Raw genomic sequence first — 27,128 nt, forward strand, 5'->3', positions numbered from 1 at the left:
ATGATGGTATGAGGCTATAAAGGTACTGATATTTAAACTCCAGTACAATTTAGAATGAACAATTAACAAAAGTCTTTGTATCAGAGTGGAGTCGGAATTGCTTTTTAATTAGTCTCACTAATTAGAAATCACAGAACATTGAGAAGAAATTAATTTAAGATATATTGGTATAAACTTAGTAGAAAAAAGTTTCTTGAAATTTATTTCTTGCTTCTGACATGAAACTAAGACTCTTAGACTCAATCTCTAAAGAAGCAATAGTACCAAGTCTAAAGCCCTTTTTCAGATATGATTACAAAAAATGAAAACATCTTCTGTGTTTACAGCCCATCAAAGAGCACTAAATCTTTTTATATTCCCATTTGGTTAGAGCCACCATCTGAATTCTTGAGAGCCTGGTAATAGTAACAGTTTCCAAGAATTCAAAATGTTCATGTCTTCTAAAAAAGTTCATGCAACAGATTGCTGAATGCAAGACAACTGGGTTTGAGACATAAGTGAACTGGTAAAACTAGCCCAGGATGGAGCTATGTCCTCATTTATGTATGTCATCCAGAACCAGGGAGGTCACTGGAATATTCCAAGCCCCATACACTGCCCTCACCATTCACTCTCGCCACAGCTCTCTACCCTGGGCTCCGGTTATGTCTATAGAGCCCTGTTAAATTTTCTTTTAGTTTTCTGTAACTTTCTCCCTTATAATTGAACTTGGTGTACATTTTAACCTGATACCATTAGTATGAAATTTTTTTTAAAAAAAACAGCCTTTATCTCACATTTATCCTAGCGAGGTCTCTGGTTATAATTTAAAAGTCTGACTTGTGTTTAGAGGAAAAAGGAAAGAAAAAGCTATCTATCAATCTATCTACCTAGCCATCTATCTACCTAGCTACCTATCTGTATCTAACTATATCTGACTGAAGTGCTCCCATAACCACTTGTATAGGAGATTTGGGAACTAAAATGTGAGCGTCATACTAGATAAATTCATCCTATTGAGATTTTAACTGTATGTTAAAATTAACATACAGTTAACACAATAACTGTATGTTATAATTAACAGAAAAATCATTCTTACCTAGTAAATCATGTCCACTATGTTAGGAAAAAGTATAAAGAGAGACAAAGATTTACATAAACCTCTGTTTTTATGCTTTATACCTTTCAAGGAGAATGCTTTTTAAATAATGCTTTCATATTTTAATAAACTACCAGCAGACAGAATCTGACTTCTGATTGTTATCAGCAAAGTGAGTCTCCAATTGCAGGCAAAACCTTGTAATAAGGATCATAAGAAGTAATTCAGTCTTTATGGTTTATTTTAATTTCAGAGTTTCAATTACTGCCATGTCCCTCTAGAGACATTACCTGGGTACATTTAATGGTTCCTTGATTTTCAGAGGGATTTTAATGTTTTATCAGTGACGAGAGTAAATGCTCTCATTTATCTACACAGTGAAGGTGAGCACTGAAGGACGGATTCTTGATTGTAAAGCCACCTCTTAGAGATCTGGAGATTTACTGTCCCCCTTAACCATCACTATTAATTAATTCTTCCACCAGAGACCAGGGAAGATGAAAATCAAAGATTAGGTCTCTAAATAGCTTGACAAGTCTATGATTTGTTATTTGTGAATGGTCCTAATAAAAGGTATTCAATGAAAAATAATAAATCATTTATTCAACCTCTACTTAACTGAGCACTTTCTATATTCCAGGCATTAGTCACAGCCATGAACAAAGCAAAATCCTTGCTTTCATGTGCTAGTGGAGAAGATATATATATAATATATATCACATGATGATGAGCATTTTGGAGAAAAATAAAGAAGGATAAAGGAATAGGGAGTGTCAGGTTGGACACATTTTTTTTTTTTTTTAATGTTGTCAAAAACAAGAAAAGCTTCTGTGATAAGGTGGTGCTTGACTATAAATCTGAATGAAATTAGGGCAGGAGACATTGTATATTCCAAAGAAGAATGTTCCAGATAGAGGTAACAGTTGGCTAAAAAGAGGTTGTCCACCTATCAGCTGGGGGCTTATTTGTCTGAGATCCAACACCTGTTGTCAGCCAGCAGCACAAGTGTTTAAAAGTCATGATGAGACTAAGAACAGGAAGAGTGACCAACTTCATCTTCTTCAATGTTGAGATACTCATCTGCATCAGGTATGCCTTCTAGGTGAAAAATGAAGATCGGAATTTAACTATCATACTACAACAAATATAAGTATTGGAAAAGTAACTACCTTTCCGTTCCTTGCTTTCATCATCCAAATCCGAGTTTCTCAACCTCGGCACTATTAGCATTTGGGCTGGATAATTCTTAGCTGTGGAGCTGCCCTGTGCACTGTAGGATGTTTAGCAGCATCCTGGCCTCTACCCACCACAGGTCAGTAGCACCTCCTATTTGTGACAACCAAAAATGACTGCAGACACTGCAGAGTGACCCAGAGTCTAAATAAAAATGGAAGTGGCCTCACATAACTTGTCTTTTCCAACTATTAGTCCAAACGCTTTTTCAGGAGAGCTAAAGAAGTGTATCCATGCAGTATATGTCCAGCATGCCTTAGGCAGTTTCCAGTGATAAATATCACAAGTTAAATTAGCTGCATGTAACTTTTCCTGATCCTTAGAGTAAATTATTTCAAGTCACCCCACATTGTAAGGGAGTCCTGAATATTTTCAACAACAAACAACATGCATTGCTCCTGCCAATCTAATATTTAGCCTAGTCTAAAAGGGAGTCTGAAATTAACTTCTTACCAAGAGCAGGTCCCAAGCAGAAAACATACACAGAAACTACCTGCCAGTCCCCCTCCCGCCTCTTCTCAATCCCGTATTTCTGTCATTGCAGATGAGGATTCCCCTCTCACACTCTCAACCCCTCCACAGTGAATTTTCAAATTGCTGATACATGATTCCAATCATTTTAACCTCTGTAATGCCATCTACCTCTGTTGTTGAGAATCCTTCGTTCTCTGTTATTTAACACTCCTAGGCTGCATCAACTTGATGCCAGCGATTCCTTCCTGCACACCTCTTGTTATTTCTGATTTTGCCTCACATGAGTAACTCAGCATCTCTTTAAGTCCCCCCAACACCCCCAAAAGAATCTACTCACAGAGATCCATTGCTGACCATGGGGACTTTACTGAAGATTTTGCCTAAAGCAGAGATGACAGCCAAGAAGTGTCTCCCTTGGACACTCTGCTTCCCCAGATTCCTTCTGGGGCTCTCTTCTTTCTCCCCTCCCCGCTTCTCCCTCTGACTGTTCTCTCCTTTACTAGACAACGCAAGTCCTCTCTGGCCTAGCTCCTCCCCAACCTCATAGTGGCCCTTGTAGAGCAAAGATTCGGCAAACTACTGCCCTTAGCCAGTCTTCCCGTAGCTAAGAATGGCTTTTACACTTTCTAATCATTTTTTAAAGAAAAGAAAATTATACCTCATGACATGTGAATATTATATGAAATTTAAATTTCAGTGTACATAAAGTTTGATCGGACCACAGCCATGCTCATTGTTTCTTTATAAACAAGCCAGGCTAATTTGTGTCATCTGTGGCTGCTTTCCCACTACACTGGCAGTGGAGGGGCTGCAAAAGAGACTACATGGCCTGAAAAGCCTCAACTATTTACTATCTAACCCTTACAGAAAAAGCGTGCTAACCTCTACCATAGAGTAACACCATGCTAAGTGGCTTGTCGAAGTAATTTTTCTGCACACACTCACTGCGCCCTGGGCCCCGAGAGGAAGCCTGCGTGGATGACACAGGCCTTTCTGCGTGCGCGTGCTCCTGCCACTGTGTGGACTTGCATTTTGGGCGGTGCAGATGGGTGTCGTCAGCAGGTGGGCTGAACACCAGCTTGGGGCAGGGACACAGCATGTGCTCCCTCACCCCCCCTTCACCCCATAAGTGCTTGCTGGGCACATGGACCCTCATCCGAAAAAACTGCAGACTTTTCAATAAATTTTGGGTTTAGGTTTAAATTTACTTATTAAGATAGAACAAACCACTTTTCCCCCTAGATTTAACGCCCTTTCAACGAGCCTATATAAGGAAATGGAGAACCATCAAAAATGGGCAGAAAACCAGTCCATCAGATGTGAACAAGACCACCTTGGCCACATAAATCAGTGTCTGAAGCTCCTGCAGGAGAAACTGGTAAGGGGTTGTGTTGCTCATGAAGTTAACAGCCGCACGGCCACTGTCTAGATGTGAGCCACGAGTCAGTCTCGAAAGCCACACTTAAAAATTCACAGTGACCCTCCCTGCGCCAGTCACTGATTTCTTAGCACTGGAACAGGAATCCAGAGGCCTGTCTTCAGGTCCTGTTTGCTACTCCCCAGCTCTGTGAACCCACACTTCTCAGAACGGGCTCTGCCTGTACCAGAATAACCCAAAGAGAGTTTTTAAAAGTACAGATTCCTGGTCCCAACCCAGAGCTGAAGCATCAGACCCTCCAGGGCCTTCCCTGGGAATCTGTGCTCCCGGACAAGCTCCCTGGGTGATGCTTAGATACAATAAAGCCTGAAAACTGCCTTAAACAAGTCGTTTTACCTCTCCGGAGATCCACTGGTAGATCAAAGGTTTATCAAAACTCCTTTTCCAGGTCAGACCTTGTAGAGACGCCCCCACGCTTTGGGGTGAGGTGACCGGGACATACAGGAGACCCGTCGCAGGCTCCCTTCTCCCACGCCAGCCAGCACAGCCAGCACGCTGCTGAGCCCTGATGGCAGGACAGCACAGGGCCATGAGTCTCACCAGTGGCTGCCAGTCTTGCAGATGATTCAGATGTTTCTGGAACTTCAGTAGAGGGGCTTTAGGCAGCCAGTAAACGACGCTCCAGTTACCCCACCTGAGTTTGTTCAAACTGATAGAAGCAGGAGTCCAAGAGAGGGAGGTAAACGTTACAGCTTTCTCACTGACAGGCTGTTGAAGGATGTGTGGTCAGATCTGCAGCCAACTGGGCCTGTTGGTCCTGCTCCGGATTTAGGCAGACTCCTCCACCAGTTCTAGGCAGACCTAGGTGACCACAGGGTCATCTGCAGGCAGGAGCCGCCCATCACAAAGAAGAGAGAGACCGGAATCTACCCGTTCTTCAGGCAGGTGGGACCTAAGAGGATCAAAGGGGCCAAGTCAGTCTCAGGCCCTGCTGGTAAATTGCCCGCACAGGAGCCAGGAGGAGCAAAGAAGCTAATTAGCGTCAAGCCGCCTCTACAGCCCCCAACCTGCTGCCCATCAGAATCACCTGGGGAGCTTTTAAATGCCATCGATTCCCCGGGCTCCATCGCAGACCAATTAAATCAGAATTGTGGAGGTGGGGAGGTACTGGTAGGGGAATTATGGGCCAGGTGATTCTAATAGACAGCAGGGTTAAGAGAAGCACTTCTACTTGAAGCCTGTCCACGTAGAGATAGGCAGCTTGAGGGAATGCCGTCTAACACACAAGCACGTCCAAGGAGCTCTGGTCAAGCAGTATCTAAAACGCCTTACTTGGCTACACTTCTTTAAACGCTAAAATTCCAAATCCTCAGGCATTTCATAAATACCACAGCCCTTTCTTTTCTCCCATAGCATGTAGAATTCCAGAAACTAACAAGGCCAAACAAAGGCCAAACTTCCGCTTGTGAATAGCTTTAGATACAAGGGAACTTGGTTTGAATTCTTATGTTTAGCACAGAAATCCAAACTTGTTAAAAAGCATTCTCTAAGCTGAAAGTCAAATCCACAAAGGTGTTCTGAAGCTTTATCACATGATATCTTTTGTAGGATATGTCTGAAAAAAAAATGGAAGAAAAATTACTGAAGCTTTCAAGCAAATTAGAGAATTTCATTAACAGGCAGAAACAGGAAGCAGATATAAACAAAGTAAAGCATATAGAAAATGAACTGTCCAAAAAGATGAACCAACTGGAAAAGCACATCTGGGGTGAATTAGAGAAAATGCAGAATGAATATCAATCAGGTGAGCAGATACCTTTGATTAAGTAAAGAACGTCAGTCCTTTCCTATCCAGTCCCTCAGGGTTTTCTACTTTGAGCTAATGGCCAGCGAGCAATCTTGTCATTAGCGAAGTGACATCCTTTGTATTTAATCCAGCTTTCCTAAATATCCCATAGAATGTCAGCATACCACCAGAAGGTGGGTGAATATGTAGATTCCCTTTCTCATTCACACTTGGCAGTGTCACAGGCTTGCCATTGCTGTGAGATTTTTTTTTAACCAAGATCATAGAATCATAAAACTGTTAGACTTGGAAAGTCCTTGGAGATCATCAAGACCTGATTTGTAGGTATATCATGAAATTAGGAGCCTAAATCAAATGTCCCTCATTGAACTGCAGGTAATGAGCCTGGATAGTTGTCAAACTGGAGACCTGACCTTTAGAAGTAAGAAAGAGAGATGAATGAACAAAGTCCAGTATAATGACTGCTTTTCTTCTTAAAGAGGCTAATGGCAGCAGTGTCAAGCTGAGCTAACATCAAAGAGGATTAATTTGAAAGGCTCATCTAATTTGTCAAAGGGAAGGACGGGGGTTGGAGAGGGTGGGGGGGACAAGTGCTGTGGAGCAACCATGTGTCCCAGGCCACAATTCTGAGAGAATTACCACGAATCAGAAGGTTCCTTTACGAGAGGCAGCCCCAACTCATTCTCTGTCCTCTAGATCTCAGAAAAATTCATGGAAATGGTCCTGTATGGAGAGGCCTTGGAGGTGTCTTAGAAAGATATGGTCTCAATCTGCCAGATGTTCCAAGCATATAAGGAATATTTCCTGCCTAGAAATCAGACCCTCGCCACCCTTCCCCACCAACTTCCACCACCAAATCAAAAGAATGAATTATCTGGCCAGGAATCCTGCCCCAAACTTAACTTAACCATTCTTTCAGGGCCCTGCTTGTTACTTAGCTACCAGAAGTTGAATTTACTCATTCTAGTACAACCCCAGGATGAACTGAAGATCAATTTGCAATCTACATGTTTCTGCGTTTTACTGTGAGTTTAGCAAATGAGGACTCCCAACTAATAGTTTGCTCTTTTATGCCTTTAATAAAAATGTGTTGAGAAATGACCCTGTGAAAGCCTCCAGTGAATAAGATATGGGCTGTACCCTACGAAGCTTGAGGTCTGGTAGGCTGTGGTCATGAGTGGCTAGACTTGCATAAGAGAGATACAAAGTGCTGGCGCCAGGGGCAGGGCAGCAGCCAGCGAGGGACCATTCCTTAGGTCCTTCAAACAGGTTGCTTTCAGGTTTAAAATCTCATGTGGCCTTTACCTTCAATTTGGTAACAAGAATAAAAAGATCATCCAAATTTCTTGTCAAAGTGTATAGAAAGAAGATATTTTAAATTTCTCTCTTGAAATATAGAATTATTTCATTATGCAATATATTGGGATGGAGGGGAAGGACAGGAATTGAATTTTCACAATGAAGCCAGATATAAGTTGAAACACTGTTGCTAATGCATCTTCATGACATACAAGAAATAAATTATTGTACATTTTTAGACTGGTCTTAATGGAATTTAATATGCTTTGAATTAAACAATGATCAATTATGGCAGGACTGCTGATTAGCAACTTTTGTTAAAACGTTTAAAAGTTCCAATGCATTGTTTAGTTTCAGTATACCTATTTTCATATCCTCTTCTAGGATTTAAATCGATTCATGACTCACTCAACTCCCTCCAACGAATCCAGAAAACAAAGATGGATTTTGAGAAATATAAAGTACAGAAAGACCTAAAGAAATTGCAGCGTAAGATAGTGGAACTCCAGGAAGTATAAACTTTCCAGTCATCTTCCTTTACACCAGCCAGTGGAGTGGTTTGTTGGCAAAAGTTGGGAAGAAGAAAGCTAATATCTCTGGGATGTTTACTGCTTCTATTTCTTACCACCTTTTTAAGGAGATGAATGCACCAGGAAACCCAATAAAGCAAAGAAGCTTTATTATGTCTTCATTAATTTATTAGTGAAAAAATTAAGGAATTTCTTTCCATACATGCATTTTATATTTTTATTTGCCCACAAATCTGAATGTTGTACATAAACGAGTGAAGCAGGCCTGGTGTAATATATTAAAGAATGGCGGAAACTGTGGAAAATTGGAGACCACTTACCTGTCTAAAAATAATAGCAACTATGCAGTTCCAGTCCATTATTTACATGCATAAAATCCATTATTGCCAAAAATTTTAGTTTTCAAAAGAAACCAGAAATCTGATTTTATATGAAACCATTTATAAGCATTAGCAACTAGTGCAAAATAGTTCTTAAACTGTGAGGGAATGTCTGTAGGGCAGATACAGTCAAATGAACTGTCAGACTGCAACTTCTGATCCAGAGGTTTTAGTTTTCTAACAATCCCAATATTTATAGCAAGTCTAACTTATGCATATTTAAAATATTGATTCATTGTACTCAATATGTATCAGAATTACGAGCAAGTAAGAGTTAACGATATAGAAGAATACAACAGTTTCCACGAAAAACATCCAACATAATTTCATCTTGGTGCTAAACTCAGAAGCACTTCAAAAACACTAATTAATTTCCCATAAAATTAAAATATATCTAACTTTTGTAGATATAAATGTTAAATTGAGAGCCTGGTATTGGGCAGTAAAATCATGAAAAATAAAATATTCATGTCTTGCACTTTGTAGAGAAATGTGTACTCTCTTATATTATTGGAGAGTCTACAAATTGGTACAATAATTTAAAGGGCAACTTGGAAACATCTATTAACATTTTAAAATGTATATAACCTTTGACCCTGGAATTCTACTGCTAGAAATATATATTGCAGGGGGGAAAAGAATTCCAAAATGTGGAAAGATATATGAACAAGGATGCTCATTATAACACCATTTCTTATAGTAAAAAAACTGAAAACTACTGAATTAAAAGGAACTGATTGACTAAATTAATGATATCACCAACAAAAAATGCTATCCAACACTTAAAAAGAACACAGAACGATATCCAAGATATGCTGTTAAGAGAATAAAGCAAGTTGCAAAGCTAAATGGATGTGATCCCACCTGTGTCAAAAATATTTTAAAATAAGTTAAAATACACATACCACAGTATGCAAAAAAAAAAGTAAGACTTTACAACAGACTAGCAGTGACTGAATTAAGAAGAGTTTTGTTTTCTACATTAAGCAATTATTAATGCTTTTATATTATCACAATATAATATGTTTCCAGTAAAAATGTTTTAGAAAACAACCACAACAACAAATATACTACAGGGCTCAAAGAGTAACTCTTTATAATAAACCAAATAAGTGGTTGCAGGAAGGGTTAAATTAGAAATTCACACAGATCAAGAGCCAAGTCATCTCACTCAGACCCACATTTTATTCTACCCATTTAGCAACAAAAGCTGTGATGATATACCATAGATAGGAAAAAAAAAAAGATGTTGATGCATTTCTTTTCCTTGTAAGCAAAAATGCTCTAACTCGTAATTCAAATAATAGCGCAAGATCAAGGCAAAAGCTTTCCTAGAATGGTTATTTTGTATTGGTGTTGACAGGGTAAAACCATGTAGAACTGAATGTAATGCAAGCGAGTAGGGGCTCAAAGGATCCTCTGCTAGAATTCTCTTGCTTGGGATCCCAAGTTGGGGTGTTCAGAGGTTTGCAGACTCTAGATGGCCTGAGAACTATGCCTAGTGAGAAGGTGGAGACACATTTTGTAGAGCCTAAAGCCTATACAGTTTTAATTTGTTGCTGATATCCTGTCCTGATGAGTGGGCACAGTAGTATGTAGGAATATTCCTGGAAGCCATTGCTACCTCAGGACAGCAACAACTTAACTCCAAACAGAAGTGACTGTGAACAACATATTAATCTATATAACTCTCTAACCCAAATGTATCCCCAACTGAACTTCCCTTTAGTTGGATCCAAAGATGTCCACCGCCACTCCAGCGTCAACTGACATCAGCAGAAGTGTTAGTGGAAAGAGTGGTCTTAATCAATGGACTTACTGAAGTTAAAATACAAATTTTACAACACGTAAAGCTCATGTAAGTGAGGGACCCTGGAACTCAAGAGCCATCATTTCACAGTAAATTCACCTCTGCTTGGAAGACCAGCTGAGCACTGGGTTTCCCTCTTTTTACATTTATTTTGCCACAGATCCAAAAAGATGATAAAAATGAATAATTCCCCTTGAGAAGCTCAATATACATTGCGCTTTATTCTTTATCAAACACCAATACTTAATCCTCTGGGAAATGTGAGACTTCTCTCCCCACAAATACAAGAGAATGTCAGAGCATGTTTAAAGTATTTTGCTTCCCTATTAAAGATGAAGGACAAATCCCTCACCTTATGTTACCCAGGTAACTTCCTTCTTGGCCCCATTGTGAGGTGGATGTGCTCACCACCTGTGAGCCAGGACAGCAATAAGGCTCAAGGTCAAAGAAATAGCATTCCCAGAGTGCTCTGGACACGATCAGCTCTCCCCTTTTCTGCAGAAACTCACGAAACATCATCTCACTTCTATGGTGTCACCAATAATATCAGCAAGTAGCATCCAAAAACACCAAGAAGGAAAAACTGGATCTATAATATACATGTTTTTACCTTATAAATGGGGCCTCTGAACTTTTTTGAGATATTACTTTTTATATTTTCATTCATTCACGTCCTAGGCACTGGGGATACAATACAGAACAAAATAATCATGGACCCTGCCCTTAGGGAACTTATAGTCTAGTGGAAAAGACCAACAATCAAACTTGCAAATACTTGGGCAAGTAAAGGGTGTGATGGGAGCACGTGGGAGAGGCATTCAGCATAAACATGGGCAATCAGGCACAGGGGTCTTCCAGAAGAAGGGGTGTCTAAATCGAGACCTCCAAAGTATAAAGAGACGTTAGCCCGGGGGAAGGGGCTTGATTGGTAAAGGTCGGGGCTCAGGCAGATGGTGCAGCCTGAGCAAAGGCCTGGAGACCAAAAGAATGGGGCCCATGCCAGGAGCTGAAGAAGTTCAACACGGTCAGAACCTAAAGCATGTATGGCTGAGGTGGGGGCCAGGGGAGGGGGGTCAGCAGGAAAGAGAACACTGCAGACTTTAGGGGAGTGGGGTATCTGATCACAAAGAGCTGTGTTAACTCGTGTGGAGGAACTTGGGCCTGCAACAAAAAGAATAAAATACCTAGGAAGAAACCTACCTAGGGAGACAAAAGACCTGTATGCAGAAAACTATAAGACACTGATGAAAAGAAATTAAAGGTGATACAAATAGATGGAGAGATATACCATGTTCTTGGATTGCAAGAATCAACATTGTGAAAATGACTCTACTACCCAAAGCAATCTACAGATTCAATGCAATCCCTATCAAATTACCAATGGCATTTTCCACAGAACTAGAACAAAAAATTTCACAATTTGTATGGAAACACAAAAGACCCTGAATAGCCAAAGCAATCTTGAGAAAGAAAAACAGAGCTGGAGGAATCAGGCTCCCTGACTTCAGACTATACTACAAAGCTACAGTAATCAAGACAGTATGGTACTGCCACAAAAACAGAAATATAGATCAATGGAACAGGATAGAAAGCCCAGAGATAAACCCATGCACATATGGTCACCTTATCTTTGATAAAGAAGGCGAGAATATACAATGGCGAAAAGACAGCCTCTTCAATAAGTGGTGCTGGGAAAACTGTACAGCTACGTGTAAAAGAATGAAATTAGAACACTCCATAAAGGGCATTTTGTAAATTAAAATAAAATAGGAAAATGTGCTTTCATGTCTTAAAATCTGAAATTCTGAAATTATACCTGATATCGATACTATAAAGAAAACAAAACAGCCATTTCTTTTTTTTTTATTTAAGGAAGTTCATCTTTTCATCATGATTGAAGGAACTGCATGACCAGTTAAATATTGTCAGCACTATTTTCCAAAATTTTTCATTAATGTTTTACATGCAACCTTACACCTGAGTGTTCTGAATTACATAAACATATCCATTAGCAGTCTAAGATTCACCTAACATCTTCTTCAACAGAATCCAAGATGAACCACTAGTAAAACAGATTATAAGATTATCTGGATTTTAGATGAGTTGGTCTGCTGAACTCTAGAATTCACAGAAGGAATTAAATCTTTGAATTTGTTGTTTAACAAATACAATTCTGCATTGTGCTAATCTCCTTTTGCATATTATTTAGCAAATGGCTATTAAGGCTTCATTGTAAGGGATTACCAAAAAACAGTCCAATGGTGAACCATGCAAGATAGAGAAAATAATGATTTACAAATAACTAATGAACAACTAAGGGAACCATGGTTTTTCCTTTCATTATAGACTTCTCAAAATCAAAGATATTTTTCAAATTAAAGTTATATTAAGAGTTTATGGAAAATTATACCCCTAGCTTAAGAACTTAAACATCTTTAGATTTAAAAAAGGAATGGACGATTATAACTATAGTTTTTTAAATGTTGCTTTGGGGAAAAGTCTTGATTCTTTGTTTCATTCTCTCTAATAGCTTTTTCTTTGCTTGCTTACTATAAAATAAAGCATTGTTATTGTGAGGACAATTTCTGATTCAGTTCCAGTGCTCTTGTATCTCCATGAGTTTTGGCATTGTTTACCAGCACCTGTGGGAAATTATATACAGGAAATGTTAGTATTTTCTTTATTAACAATACCTACATTTAGAGTCATAGAAGTCAAGTAAGCCAAAGGGCAGCAGGCAATATCAAACTACACAAAAGTGACTATGTGCAAACTTTCTGTCATTTTTGCTGAAATAAACTGTTCTAACAAAGCTAACATCAGAGATAAGCACAATTTACTCAAATGCTCAACAGTACAGATGTCAACATTTTGATTGTTACCACCGCCAGCACTGCATAAAGTTAAAGGTTTTGTTTGGAGGCTTTGGTTTACAATACTGTCACCTTTAAACCCTTACCCCAAAAGACCATTTTATGCATAGAATTGTTCAAATGACATTGCTCTCCTTTAAAACCACAGCTTAGGATCAAGGCTTGGGTTCTAAGCTCTATTAAGAACCTTTCCATAAGTTTCATCAGTTCCACAAACTAGAAGCTTTAATTTTAGTTTATCATTTGATTACTAAAACATTTTTTGGTTGTTCATTTTCAAACACTGTGAAGGATCCGAGATGTTGCTCTATCTGCAAGCTAACAAGTTAGCCTGTCACAGTTTCATGATGGGACACCTGGGTCAGAGACAAATGTCTTTATCATTCATGGTGTAGCAAACGACATGAGTATCAACATATTTGCATCTGTTCCCCTCCTAAGTCTCAAAGGGGTGACATGGATGGATGCATATAGTTTCCCACATACACAGTGGGTTGACAAAAGGGGAACCTTAGATTTAAGCCTAGGCACCTAGGAGACTTGAATCTTTTATAATTGGCAGTTAACATGCCTATTCCTTGCTCTGGAGGGAGACACTTATCTCCATCGCCCAAGGCTGGGGGTGTTTAAAAAAGGCTTCTCATTAATTTTCATTGTTTTTAAAACTCTTGGCTGAAGTTATAAGAATTTTAACTCAGTACATGTCATACAGACTCTACCTTTTTAAAAAGAATACACACACACACACATACATTTGACCCTTGAACAACATGCGGATTAGGGATGAAGACCCTCTACATGCTCAAAAATCCACATATAACTTATAGTCAGCCACCCAAATAGGCAGTTCCTTGGTATCCATGGATTCAACTAATCAAGGATCGTGTAGTACTGTAGTATTTACTATCAAAAAAAAAATCCAAGTGTAAGGGGACCCACACCATTTATTTAAACCTGCATTCTTCAAGACTCAACTGTACATGTTTATATATTTAGAAACCAGACCCATCCCACGAGAAGTGGAGTAGAAATTGTCATATGAATTTTACAGAAAAGACAATAAGAAGTAAAATAATCTTTCCAAAGATAATATGAACATTCCATTAATTTCTGCTACTTCTAAACCTATCCTATCTACCTATTTGCCTCCACTGCAATGGTCATAAGAAATACTACAACCAGAACCCAGAGCCTTCATCTATCTTTTCTTATGCTACATAGCACATCAGGAGAATATATTTCCTACAGGTTAAATCAGTGGTTCTCAACCAGGGGTGATTACACCTCAGATATTATTTGGCAATGTCTAGAAGACATTTTCAGTTGTTATAAGTGGGGTGGAGGAAGGAGGACAATGCTACTGGCATCTAGTGGTTAGAGTGGTTAGGGATGCTATTAGACATCCTACAACGCACAGGAAAGCAACCCTTAGCCCTCACCCAACAAAGGTCCAAGATTAATAACTTTAATACAATCAATGCCTTACATCAATGAGCTCGTAGTCATTTTTGGCATGTAAGTGTCTCAGAAGGTACCAACGTGCTGTTGAAACAATAGATTTGGGATACCCAGGCTGATACACCACTCTCTCTAAAAGTCGCCGTGTCTCTCTGGGGAAAAGATATTTACTTTCAGTCCAAAGCATATAAATTAATATAAGATATTTCATATACTAGCCTCAAACACACATTATCTTTCTCATTCTTTTGCAGACAACGTGCTGATTACTTCATGAATTCTTTCATCCTTGTAATGAAAAAGATAGTAATAATGGTTAACATTTACTAAGTATTTATTATGTGCTACGTAGTATGCCAAGTGTTTTACTCATATGGTCATATTTAACATTCACAACCTTATAATGTAGGCTGCTGCTATTATTCTCATTTTACAAATAAGTAAATTAAGGCTCTTTCCAAATAGAATGGGAAAATGACCCCTATTTCATGAGCACTTCTGACTACTCTACTTCTAATCCCTCTTGAAGGTAGACAGAAAATAAATAATGCAAAGATAATACAGAGTGGAACAAGAAGAAATATTTAACATCTACACTAGAGGCTAAGTGTATAATATCAGGCTTTTAGTATATATTTTTAAGAACGTGTACAATATATGAACCTATGTAATAACAGGCTGATTTACAGTTGTGTTCTAATTTTTTCTTTCCAAATTTACTAACATCTATGGCTCTAAACACTTCTGTATGGGTAGAAACAACACAAATTGTGGTAACTTCAGAACTGCTGAATAGGAAGATTTTGTAGGTAGCAACTGGTTTGAAGTAGGAGCTAAAGAAGAACATGCCCTGAAGATGCTTTTACATAGGAATCACATAGTAAAGCACACTGCTTTTTCTTAGGCGGTATGTTTATTTGAGCTGATTTTGGGTGGTGATAAAAATTATGGGAGGTGCTAACAGAGATTACAGGCAATTGGGGGTTAAGGTTCTCTAAGTCATGTATACTGAGCTGCGGCAGAAAGAGTTCATTAGGAAGTTCACATTATAGCCTAAAACATTTCTTGGTGAAATTAGTCATATAAGAAGTGGCAAAAATAAATAAATATCAGTAAATGATGCTGGAATTGCTAATTAGTCATAGGTCTTATCTCTTCCTTCACTCCTATTTTGTGGTATTGATGTGACCTTTGCCACACATTTATATGTGTTAAGCTCTATGTCTACAATGCTTATTCTGTTTCAGCAATATATGCTCCTAAACCATTGTTTCACTTATGCTTTGTATTATGTGTGATATCCATTAGAGCTAAATATTCTCAGAATTCAAAAATATTCTTGCCTGTTTTTTCATCCATATTACTTTTAAGTAATTTTCTTCAAATTTATTTCTGACCTCATCTCTGCTTCCAATAAAAAGACTGTTAAAATTTAAATTTTATAACTTAAAATTTTTATATTTAAATCTGTAAAGCTTCTAGATTTTCTAGATATAAAAACCACATTATTTATAATATCTCTGCCTTTTTAATATTTATTACTGTTTTTCATAGCTTATTGCCTTGCAGGAATTTATGTCAATCTAGCCTTCAACTTGAGCCTTTTGGGTTTTGTTTGTTTCTAGAATCCACATTTACATTGTTGGCTCATCCTAAAACAGTGAAGAGCAAAAATTCCAAGGCCTTCTTCACTCAAAATGCTGTCATGCAAATCTCTCATATTCTATATCTGGGTACCAAATCACTTTTTTTAAGTAAGACTTTATTTTCTTCCTTACTGGGTTACTAGAACCAGCCTTTCCAAAGTAGAAACATATATATGAATAATATCAAAGTTTGTTAAACTAATTCTAAACCTTTGTGGGTTTTTTTGTTTTTTTTTTTAAACCTTTGTTTTGTAGAAGGATTAAAAGTGAAGAATCACTTTGAAGAAAAAAATGAACAAAGATTCTTCATACCTTGCTCCCATTTTGCGTTTGAATTGTAACAAAGCTTGTAAAAGGACAGCAAGCGGACAAAAGCAAAGTTTCAAGGCCTCAGTTGTAGCTTCTTGAACCAAGGATGGCCAGTGATCACTGGAAATATTAGCCTATAAAAATAAAATACAAATATTAAATCATTAAACATTTGACGCGTTTATTTTTTAAATAAATTTATTTATTTATTTTTGGCCGCACTGGGTCTTCGTTGCTGCATGTGGGTTTTCTCTACTTGCAGTGAGCAGGGGCTACTCTTTGCTGCGGTGCATGGGCTTCTCATTGCGGTGGCTTCTCCTGTTGCGGAGCACAGGCTCAAGGCGCACGGGCTTCAGTAGTTGTGGCACACAGACTCAGTAGTTGTGGCTCACAGGCTCAGTTGCTCTGCAGCATGTGGGATCTTTCTGGACCAGGGATCGAACCCATGTCCCCTGCATTGGCAGGTGGATTCTTAACCACTGTGCCACCAGGGAAGTTCTGACATGTTTACTTTAAAAAATGTTATCAGCTCTTATTTGTTGACTGCCTACTTGTCTAAGTTGCCATGTAAATGCTACAGGGATAAAAATTCTTCAAAATGATTAAAATCTGATTCCTGCCCTTATGGAACTACAAAACAAGGCTGACAGGGATTAAGGAAGGTTTCAAAAAGGAGATATCACTTTAAAAACACTAAAATATTTGCTAAAAGAAAATGCACTATTCTATTACATGGGTGAATGAAATCTATCAATTACTAAGCCTCTGGTCTACCAAATATACAAAACTCAATTTAACGTGATTCTTTAATTGGTAGTGTATGAGTTCCACATTTCAAAAATTATCTAAGGAGAGAAGAAAGACTGAAATGAAATATGTTAATAAAATCCCAATATAGGAAAAAAGGTGCAAAGCAGATCAGAGATAAATCAAAGTCATCAATTCTGAAAAACATTTTAAGAATTTCACTTTATGGGGAAAATGTTAAGATATCTATACATTACTTAGGTTGCAAACTTTAGTTTGTTATAGTATGTACTGACTCAGAAATAATATAGATAAGTAGTTCCAAAGAAACAGTAACTGCAAATAAAATGGTGAACACTCTACTGAATTACATAAGGAAAAAAATGTATTTAAAATCTTTCATTGAAAACCTCAAATTGTAACCAAGAATTCATAATTACAGGTATCTAGAATACACATTTTAATAAAGTCAATATAATGAGTGAATACACAGTCACTTTCAAACACTAAATTATTTTTTTAAATGTTAGAGCAATAAACTCTGAGTTCAGCACAGGCAAGAGTAATTTGTGTAATCAAGGAAGAGGAAGCCATAGGGATAATGAGATCAGAGATAATGAGGCATCCTCCATAAAGACGGGAGCAATGGCACCTTGGGTACATCTGGAAAAGAATGTAAGGCAAAGCCCATACTAATAAAATTACTCCTAATATATTTTTAAAAACTAATAACACAAAACTCTCACTGGTTGCTTTTATAATGCACTCTTTAAATTCCAATAATTCATATAAAGTATCCCGTAAGTTTAGCCCATATTATGATATAACAGTTTCTATATGTAACTGGTATACTAAACAATGTGATTAGAAAAATAAGTATATTTTTGTCTCCCATTATGTTTTTAAAATTTATTATATAAGGGAGACTTTTCCTCATATAATAAGGATGTAAATTACAGTAGGTCCCATGACTCTGACATCCATTCACAAACACGGTCTTAACTAGAATGTTCTCTTTTCAATACTTCAATCTTCTTTCAAAGGTAATATTTACATCCCACTCCCATCTCCTCAGCTCCCAGCTAGGGTATGCTTACAGGGAGCAGCACATGGCTTGTTCCTCCGCCCAACACTCCCACCTTTTCTTACTAACTGTAGTTTCAGGAACCAACTGAAATATCAGAAGTTTGACTGATGCCATCATAAGATGATGCTCTTTAGGCCTGACAGATATTTAAAGATCTTTTTCTCATCCAGACTTTCCTAGCTTTATCAGAGACTCTCAACTTTACGCATAGTCTCTTATTGCAGGACCAGCTATGAAATCTGTGGAGCTCAATGTCAAAAAACAAAAACAAAAACAAAAACATGCAGGGCCCTTTGTTACAAAATGATTAATTTCAAGATGGCGGTTGCAGAGCGTTAAACCCAGTGTGGAGGCCTATGCAGGTGCACAGGTAGGATGCACACCCACGAAGCAGTCCTGCTCAGCTGCAGTTCCACTAACCTAGGTGAATGAACTATTCCACTTACTCTCCTCACATGCTATGGCAATCTGGAAACCTTTAGCTTCCTTTCTGCTAGATCCCATCATTCCTCTAGGTGGCTCTACATGTCAGGATCTAAGATAATTCCCATGGCAGTCCACTATCTCAGCTGGCATCACTCATTCCTGGCCCTAACAAGCTCTAGGAGCACTGCTGACCCCACGCTGCAGCAACCCTCCTTCACAAGACGGAGGGCATCTTGTACCCAAACATTCACTCCTACCCACTTTTGGGATTCACCCACTGCTGACCACTCTGTCCCAGAAGCATGCAGTCACTTTCTAAAACATGAGCAACTCTTCCCAGCAGGTGGAGAGCCAAAGCTTCCGAGGCATGTGTCAGATACCTGTCCATGTGCTTCTAGACGTGTGCCTCCCGGACCTCAGAGGTCACACATCAAAGCCTCGCTCTCTCTGGCAGCGAGACTCCCTTCCTCTGGTGGGCACCTGTGTGTGGAAACGTGCCAGGGGGACGACAGGGGAGGCAACAGCTTTCTCCAGAGAGATTTCTTCCCAATCCTCCAACTCTGCTCTTCTAATCCTTTTATAGCTTCCTTATAGGTTACTCTTCTACACACTTCAGAAATCTGTATCTTGGTCTGATATTTCTCTTTGGAATCTGATATTTAATATCTCAGGGGAAACTTTCAGTTTAATAGCCTTTTCATATATTATTACACATACAATAGCTTCTCTTAAAACAGTCTAATTTTAATATACCCATCCTCTGCACACTGCCAGCTCTTTACCAGAGAAATATGACATCTCCTTATAATAATTGCTGGGTATCAAATCTTATAACAAGCAAATTAGATGTGGATGGTGCTTTAAAGTTTACAAAGGCATTTGTAATGTTAACTTCATTTGATATTCCTAATACCTACGCAAAGTAGGTATTACTACCTCCACTATTACCAAAAAAGGTTGGGGGAGCTCTAGACAGCTTAATTGGCTGAAGTTTTCACAGGTTGTAACTGGTAGAACCAGAACCAAACCTCTTATAGAAAACACTTTTGTGGTGGTAGTAGTGGTGGGGCAATGGGGGCAGGTATACCTGGGTATTACTAAATTGTAAGCTAATTTTCCCATCTGTAAAATAAGGTTCTTATGAATATTAATGAAGTTAATATGTATAAAGCACTGTAACAGAACCTAGCACAGACTAAGTGTTCTGTATGTTTGCTATTATTATTGCTATTTTTATTTTATTTCAGGGCAGATTTAATTTCCCAGCATGAAGAACAAACAAACAAAAAACCACATCACTAATAATATTTAACTAACAAATAATAAGTTAGACTAAAAGGGTATCGACTTCTCCAGTTCACATATTCAAGAGCATTTATAGGTGCTACATGTGGCTTCCATAGCCCACCGACTGCCAATGTCACAAAGACTTTTGTTAAATATAAACATGAGACAAACAAAACAAAATGTTTGGTGATCTAGAATTACCATTAACCACCATTTCTTTCCAGCCAAATCATCTCAAATTTGACTACCATTAGTCTAGTCATTCAAAAACCATTGGTGGAGGAGCTCCTATATATAAGGCAGAGTGGTAAAGCAAAGATGCAAAGATGAACAAAACATGGCCCCAACCTAAGGAACTCTGAAACGTGCTCCACAGTAATAGCACCAAAGCTGAATAAATTTCCTAATTCTTATATTTCTTTGGCAAAATGTCTAGTTAAAGCAAGTAAATAACATTGACAATGGACTATTATGGCAAAAGCATGAGTTAATTCAGGCCTGTCTAGGTAATTTCTTCCAAAACAAAAAATGACATTTTATCTTTTAATTACAGAAATAACATGCATATGATAAAAAATTCAAACACTATCAAAGGGTATAAAATGAAAAATTCTCCTCCACTATCCCTTAAAGACCCCTAGGTACTATCCTCCAGAATAACTGCCATTAAATTTCCTTTGTATCTTCTTGTATCTTTCCATGTGCCTATTAGCGTGCACACATGTACACACACACACACACACACGATGTAGAGATATATATTCTTAAAAATTCATACCACACACATATACACTCAAATAGCATATCATACACACTGTTCTGGAGTTTGCTCCTCCATGCAGCCACTTAAATATTTATCTTGAAAAGTTTTCCACACTAGTATATAAGACTTCTAGATTAATATATCTACCTTGGTATCAGAAAACATATCAAGTCAAAAATTACTAGAAATTCCTCTTACAGAATGTCAAATTGAACTAAGAAATGACTAAAATGTTAATTATTGGTATCTTTGTCACTGATGAGTAGCTGGGTTAATTCTAACTTAAATCACCAAGAAACAAAAATGTATATTCTGCCATAATTCAACTTTTAAAATTGCAATCTTTGTTTTTTCCCCCTAAACACTGACAGTGTCCTGCTAGAGTGTATAGGTTTATGTTATGTTACTCTTATGTCCATCAAAAAGCCCAAATACAAAGTCTATGAGGAGACCACACTAGAAGGTGATGAAACTATAGGAACTCAATGGAATATCACTATGTAAAAAACTTTTATCTTAAAGAAAAATAAAAGAGTCAACTTTTCACATCATAATTATAACATGATCTTACCATGCAGACTTCTAATGCAAGCAGTGCTAGTCTCAACAGGCTTGAGAGTTTCCCACTCCAGCTACCCTGTTGGGATGCTACTTGTAGACTCTTCCTATAACACATCTCTGCAGCACTCATCATTCCTTGGGACTGATATATGTGTGCCAGCCACTGAGGAACAGCAAGAGAAAAGGACCCAAAAGATTTTAGTTTCGTACACAGTCTACTTCCAACAAATTCAATAAACTTTGATGAAACTAAATTTTTAATTTAATTATTGATAAATTTTGTGCCTCCAAAACAAAAATCACAGGTCAAAAAAGGGGTAGCCATCTTGCCCATTCTACTGGCAACAGCCACATCCAGTCTGAAGCCTTAAAAAGTCTCCCAAGATGGCAAGTCAGGAACAAAATCAAAATGCAATATAATTTTTTATACATTACAGATGTAACATTTGAAAATCAATGCAATCTACCACATTAACAGAATAAAGAAGCATTCTCATAGATGGCCCCCACCCCAAATCCACTCATTCATGATAAAAAACAAATCTCTCTTGACAAACTCAGAAAAGGATTTCCTTAATCTGAAACATAATTTGGACAGCCATTTTAGAATCTGATAAATACCTACAAAAACCTAAAGCAAAAATTATAATTATGAAATCACAAATGTTTTCTATCTGAGGTAGAGAATAAGACAAGAATGTTCCCTTATCACCACTCTGCTTAACACTGTAATTGAGGCTCTATAAACAGTGCAATAAGGCAAGAAAAAAATTTAACATAAAAATATTAGAAAAAAAAAGTAAAACTTCATTATTTCTAAAGGACGTAATTGTGTATACAGAAAACCCAAAACCATTTCAAAAGAATAAGTGAATTTAGCAAGGTTTCTGGAAGGTCAGTATATAAAAATCAACGGTATTTCTAAATGTTTGACACCAACATACAGAAAAAAATACCACTTGCAATGGAACAACAAAAAAAATCAACTACCCGGAAATAAATTTAACACAAAAATGTAAAAGACCTCTATTGCAAAAATTTTAAAACACTGCTGAGAGAAATTCAGAGCTTAAACAAGGAGGAATATAACATTTATGGATAGAGAAACTCAATAGTAATACTTTGTCAATTCTCCCCAAATTAAACTATAGATTCATGTAATTCCAATCAAGATCTCTGTAGGACTTTTGTTTGGCGGGGAGAGTAAGGGTACTTGACAATTTACATGTAAATGCAAAACACCTAAAGTGACTGAGACACACTTGAAGGAAAACAAGAAAGTTGGAGGTCTTAATATTACCTCCACATATCAAAACTACTTATAAAACTATAAGCAAGAATAAACAAATAGATCAATGAAAAAGAAGGAAAAGAACAGGGAGCCTTAAAAGACCCAGTCACCTGATTTATGACAAAAGCATCACTACAATTTAGTGGGGACATAATGGTCTTTTCAAAGGATGGTACTGGGACAATTACACATCCATATGGAAAAAAATGAACCTTGACCCTGCAACACTCACAAAAATTAATCCAGTATGGATCATAGACCTACATGTGAAAGGTAAAACAACAGTTTCTAAAGAAAAACAGAAAAATATCTTCATAAACTTGGAGTAAGATTTCTTGAGTAGAACACCTCAATAACGCATTAGCCATTAAAAAAATGATAAATTAGACTTCATTAAGATTAAGAACTATTCATCAAAAAATAATATTAAGAAAATGTTAAGCCAAGGTGCAGATGTGAGAAAATATCTGCAATACAGATATCCAAAAATGTGTCTGTATCCAGAAAATATGATTCCAACAATTCAGTAAGAAAACAGCATATGAAAAACTACAGTAAAGAAAAGGTAATTTAAAAAGAGGAAATCCAAAGATCCAATAAGTATATGAAAAGTGGCTCAACAGCATTTGTCATCAGGTAAATTCAAATTAAAACCACCACAAGATACTATTACCTACATATCCTTTGGAAAGGGAAAACAATAACCACGATCTGGCAATATCAGCAATTGGAATGTTCATAATTTGCTGGTGGGAATGTAAACTGGACATCCATTTAAAAAAACCATTTGACAGAATCTACTAAAGTCAATATACACATACTCTATCACCCAACAAAAGGCATATCCCAGAATGGACACAGCACCATTAATCATAATAGCCAAAACCTGGAAACACAGTTGACCCATGAACAACACGGATGTAACTTATAATCAACCTCCGTATCCATGGTTCCGAGGATTGAACCAACCATGGACTATTGAAAAATATCCATTTATTAGTTGACCCGTGCAGTCGTGCAGTTCAAACCCATTATGTTCAAGGGTCAACTGTAATCCAAACAGTAAAAGGGATATTTTACAGTATATTCATAAAAATAAATGAAAAAAAACTATGGCTTCATGAATTTCAACTAAATGAAACAACTAAATGAATTTCACTGACGTGATGTTGAGTAAAACCAGATACAAAGTGATACTCCATTTATATCAAGTTCAAAAACAGGCAAAATTAGATAGAAGTGATAGAAGACAGAATAGTGTTCCCCTTTTCTTTTGGACGTAGGGGGCGATCACAAAGGGAGAGCATGGGGAAGGCAGCTAGGCTGCAGAAAATGTTCTATATCTTGATATAGGTCGTGGTTAAAAAGGTACATACATATAATGAGTATAAGATTTTTACACTCTTTTCTTTGTGAATTATATCACAGTATAAAAGAAAACACATATACTATCTCTAAGACTTTACCTACTGTATAATTTATCCTTTAATTTTCCCTTTTAGTTTGACAAGGTGTTTTTTCCCCTTGATAAAGAACATGAGATCATCAATATCCAGTTGACCTTAGAATTAAAGTATCTTAACTCTCATATGGCAAATTTACTCTGAGAGGGAAAAAAGCACCATATTTCTTCAAGGATTAGAGTAAACAAAGTGGCTTAACTTGCATAGTCCAACTATTTTACACCATTAGATAATCTTTTTAAGTAGGACATCAAAACTGTTGACATAACAAAAGATCAAAATGAAGAACTGTAGTAAAATAAGCTTCTGTAAAACCTATATCAAGAAGTCCCTTGATACTATCTTGTGGTACAGAAAGAACTAAAACAAATTGAGTAAAGTAATTATATGCTTTTTGTATTTTACTATCAATTAGAATAAAGTACACAGTGATCATTATGTATTTGTCCTTGTGGTAAGCAGAGCCAGCTAAAAGGGCAGACAGTCTATTGATTGAGGCATCAGTCCTGAAAAGAACTATTTCTAAAGGCACTAAAAATCCATTAAAATCTTGGATATAGGTTACCTGTAAAGTAGCTAAGGAAAAACTACACACATCCCCTCTAAAGACAGAGTTAAACACCATTATGGTAACTTTATTATAAAATGTTTGTAACACTTAGCTCTCTTACACCAATCCTATGTAAAAGACAGTATTTTCAACACTATTTTAAATGGAGAAAATTTACAATCAACAATGTTAAAAGCTTCGAAGCCGTGCAGCAGCAGATTCTAAATGAATATTCAACTTCCTTAGTTTCTCTAACCACAATACCCTTTAAAGCCTGAAAATGAGAGATATACAGTGAATCTAAAGGCAAGACAAAAATGTAGCATACCCCTGACCTCATTTAATATCACAGAGCATTTTAGTTCAGGACTCACATAAGAAAAGAGAGAATTTATTTACCTGCCAAGCTGGAACAGAGGTTGAGTTGGACATGACTGTTTTTTGCAGCTCTTCAAGTACAGCATCTGGGAGAGGTTTTTGTGACTCTAGGAGTGGTTTACATTGAACTTGTCTCAAAAGTAAGATAACAGCTGGCTGATCAGGGTTACTTTTTAAATTCTAAAAATCAAACCCCAAACAGAAATACATCAAACAGGTTCTTAAGTGTTAAATGTAAAAGGCAAATAAGCTATTCTCCATATTGAAAAAAAACCCCTGACTTTAACCTTTTCTTATTAAAAAGTAAACAACAGCAAAAGTCAACAGAACACTGAACATCTTGGGAATACCAAACTCTACACTTAAATAAGCTCTAAAATCAGTAATGCTATTACTGTAGCTATAAGTTGTTAATCTTAGATTTAGTATGTCCCTTTGACTTGGTTTATTCTTAAGTGATATCTTGAAAAATTTAGGTACTACATATAAACAGCTGAACTAAGAAAACATAAAATTAACAGTGAAAGCTAAAACTAATCCTTATTGGAAGAAACTTAACTTTTTTTTTTTAATTAATTAATTAATTTATTTTTGGCTGTGTTGGGTCTTCGTTTCTGTGCGAGGGCTTTCTCTAGTTGCGGCAAGTGGGGGCCACTCTTCATTGTGATGCACGGGCCTCTCACTGTCGCGGCCTCTCTTGTTGCGGAGCACAGGCTCCAGAGGCGCAGGCTCAGTAGTTGTGGCTCATGGGCCTAGTTGCTCCACGGTATGTGGGATCTTCCCAGACCAGGGCTCGAACCCGTGTCCCCTGCATTGGCAGGCAGACTCTCAACCACTGTGCCACCAGGGAAGCCCAAACTTAACTTTTTTTAAGAGGGAAAGAGTTATAAATTTTTTCCTTTCTCAACCTCTTCACAAAGATACTCATTGTCCTTCCTCCAGGCACAGACTTCTTACACACTGGGAGTAAGAGAAATGACCCATTTACCCAGGCCATTTATTTATACCTTAAAACACATACACACACATATAAATGTATTGTATGTGTGTGTGTGTGTATATATATATACATACACAATATGTGTATGTTGTATATGTGTATATGTGCGTGTATATATTCTATATGTATATACATATATACATACAATATACACATACAAGAAGAAGTTAAGGAGATTCTCTAAACAAGTCCTTCCACTATTGTTTTAAACATTTCTTTCTTTATTGCTTGTCTCTCAATGACATAATTCTTTATTTTCTATTATTAGGTCATAGTCCTAAATGTCCTTATTTCTGAAATGTGACTGCTTTCTTCTAAGTAAGAGACTGGGACATTAAAATGACAAGTAAAGGTTCATAAAAGTATCCCTTATTCTGTCAGAGGGAGCACGAATCAACTGTCAATTTATGCTTACTAAACATTCACTGTATTATACTAAACTGTCCTGAACCTAGGTGGAATTTCTTAAATAAAAGAGAAAATGTATTATTCTGATTTTCAGAGAATTCAAGGACCAAAGGGATCTTCAAAGATCCATTCTTCTCTCTCTGCAAAATTTATATTGATCTTTCAAAAAACATTTCTAGAAAGACACCACCTTCTCCCTGGTAAGCATTTATGAAAACAGATGTTTTCAGGAAAAAATGATGTTTAAAACTCCCCTTATTCATTAAATTATTTTTGAGTTGGTTTATGAAACTGATTTGTTCATTCAATAAATATTTACTAAGACCCTACTATGGGTTGGGCAAGGTGTAAGAATTTATTCACACAGCCTACAATCCAGGTAGGTAAAAACTGACTACTCAATAGTTCCCGTCACCCACTTAACAATCCCCACAGTCATTCTACATTGTTCAGAACTTTGGAAAAATGTAGGGATACTGGAAAACATAGCATTCTGAAGAGAGTAACTAGAAATCAAAGGAAAATACTGCTTCCATAATGGTGCCAAAAAAAAAAATAGATTAAAACCTTGAGTCTTAAGAGTCAGAAAAATGTGAGCTCAAACAGCAACTCCATCAATTTCTACCTGTGAACTCCTGTGCAAATTACTTACCCTCTTTAAGCCTTAGTTTTCTCACTTGTAAAAATGGGGATAATAATAAATACCTATGTCATAGGATTGTTGTGAAGGTCAAATACAAAGTACTAAATGTATTAACTAGCTTACAGTAATTACTCAGTTAATATTGGGTATTATTATCATCATCATCACCACCACCGCCACCACCACCACCACCAAATGCTCTTTAAATAATGTGCATTCTATTTTTGAAGTTATTTTCCAAGTAGGATA

At 37.1% G+C, this 27,128-nt stretch overlaps 2 protein-coding genes across 6 annotated transcripts in view; one reads left to right on the forward strand and one right to left on the reverse strand.

Moving 5' to 3' along the window:
* FAM81B (family with sequence similarity 81 member B) overlaps positions 1-7,994 on the forward strand; it is a 46,063-nt gene extending 38,069 nt beyond the window's left edge. The window contains exons 6-8 of the mRNA XM_060295513.2: positions 4,028-4,163; positions 5,772-5,967; positions 7,654-7,994. Coding sequence (XP_060151496.2) covers positions 4,028-4,163; positions 5,772-5,967; positions 7,654-7,787 — 466 coding nt within the window. The 3' untranslated portion in view covers positions 7,788-7,994. The remainder of the gene's footprint in view (positions 1-4,027; positions 4,164-5,771; positions 5,968-7,653) is intronic.
* A 3,842-nt stretch (positions 7,995-11,836) lies between these two features.
* The window catches only part of SKIC3 (SKI3 subunit of superkiller complex), a 181,963-nt gene continuing 166,671 nt past the window's right edge, over positions 11,837-27,128 (reverse strand). For all 5 annotated transcript variants that reach the window (XM_030847977.2, XM_070045163.1, XM_030847966.2 and 2 more), the window contains 5 exons: positions 24,850-25,008; positions 21,157-21,309; positions 16,279-16,409; positions 14,349-14,472; positions 11,837-12,631 (listed from right to left, as the gene is read on the reverse strand). In XM_030847977.2, coding sequence (XP_030703837.2) covers positions 12,557-12,631; positions 14,349-14,472; positions 16,279-16,409; positions 21,157-21,309; positions 24,850-25,008 — 642 coding nt within the window. In that variant the 3' untranslated portion in view covers positions 11,837-12,556. The remainder of the gene's footprint in view (positions 12,632-14,348; positions 14,473-16,278; positions 16,410-21,156; positions 21,310-24,849; positions 25,009-27,128) is intronic.

Source organism: Globicephala melas, chromosome 3, assembly GCF_963455315.2.
Source record: "Globicephala melas chromosome 3, mGloMel1.2, whole genome shotgun sequence".
Classification (NCBI taxonomy): Eukaryota; Metazoa; Chordata; class Mammalia; order Artiodactyla; family Delphinidae; genus Globicephala; species Globicephala melas.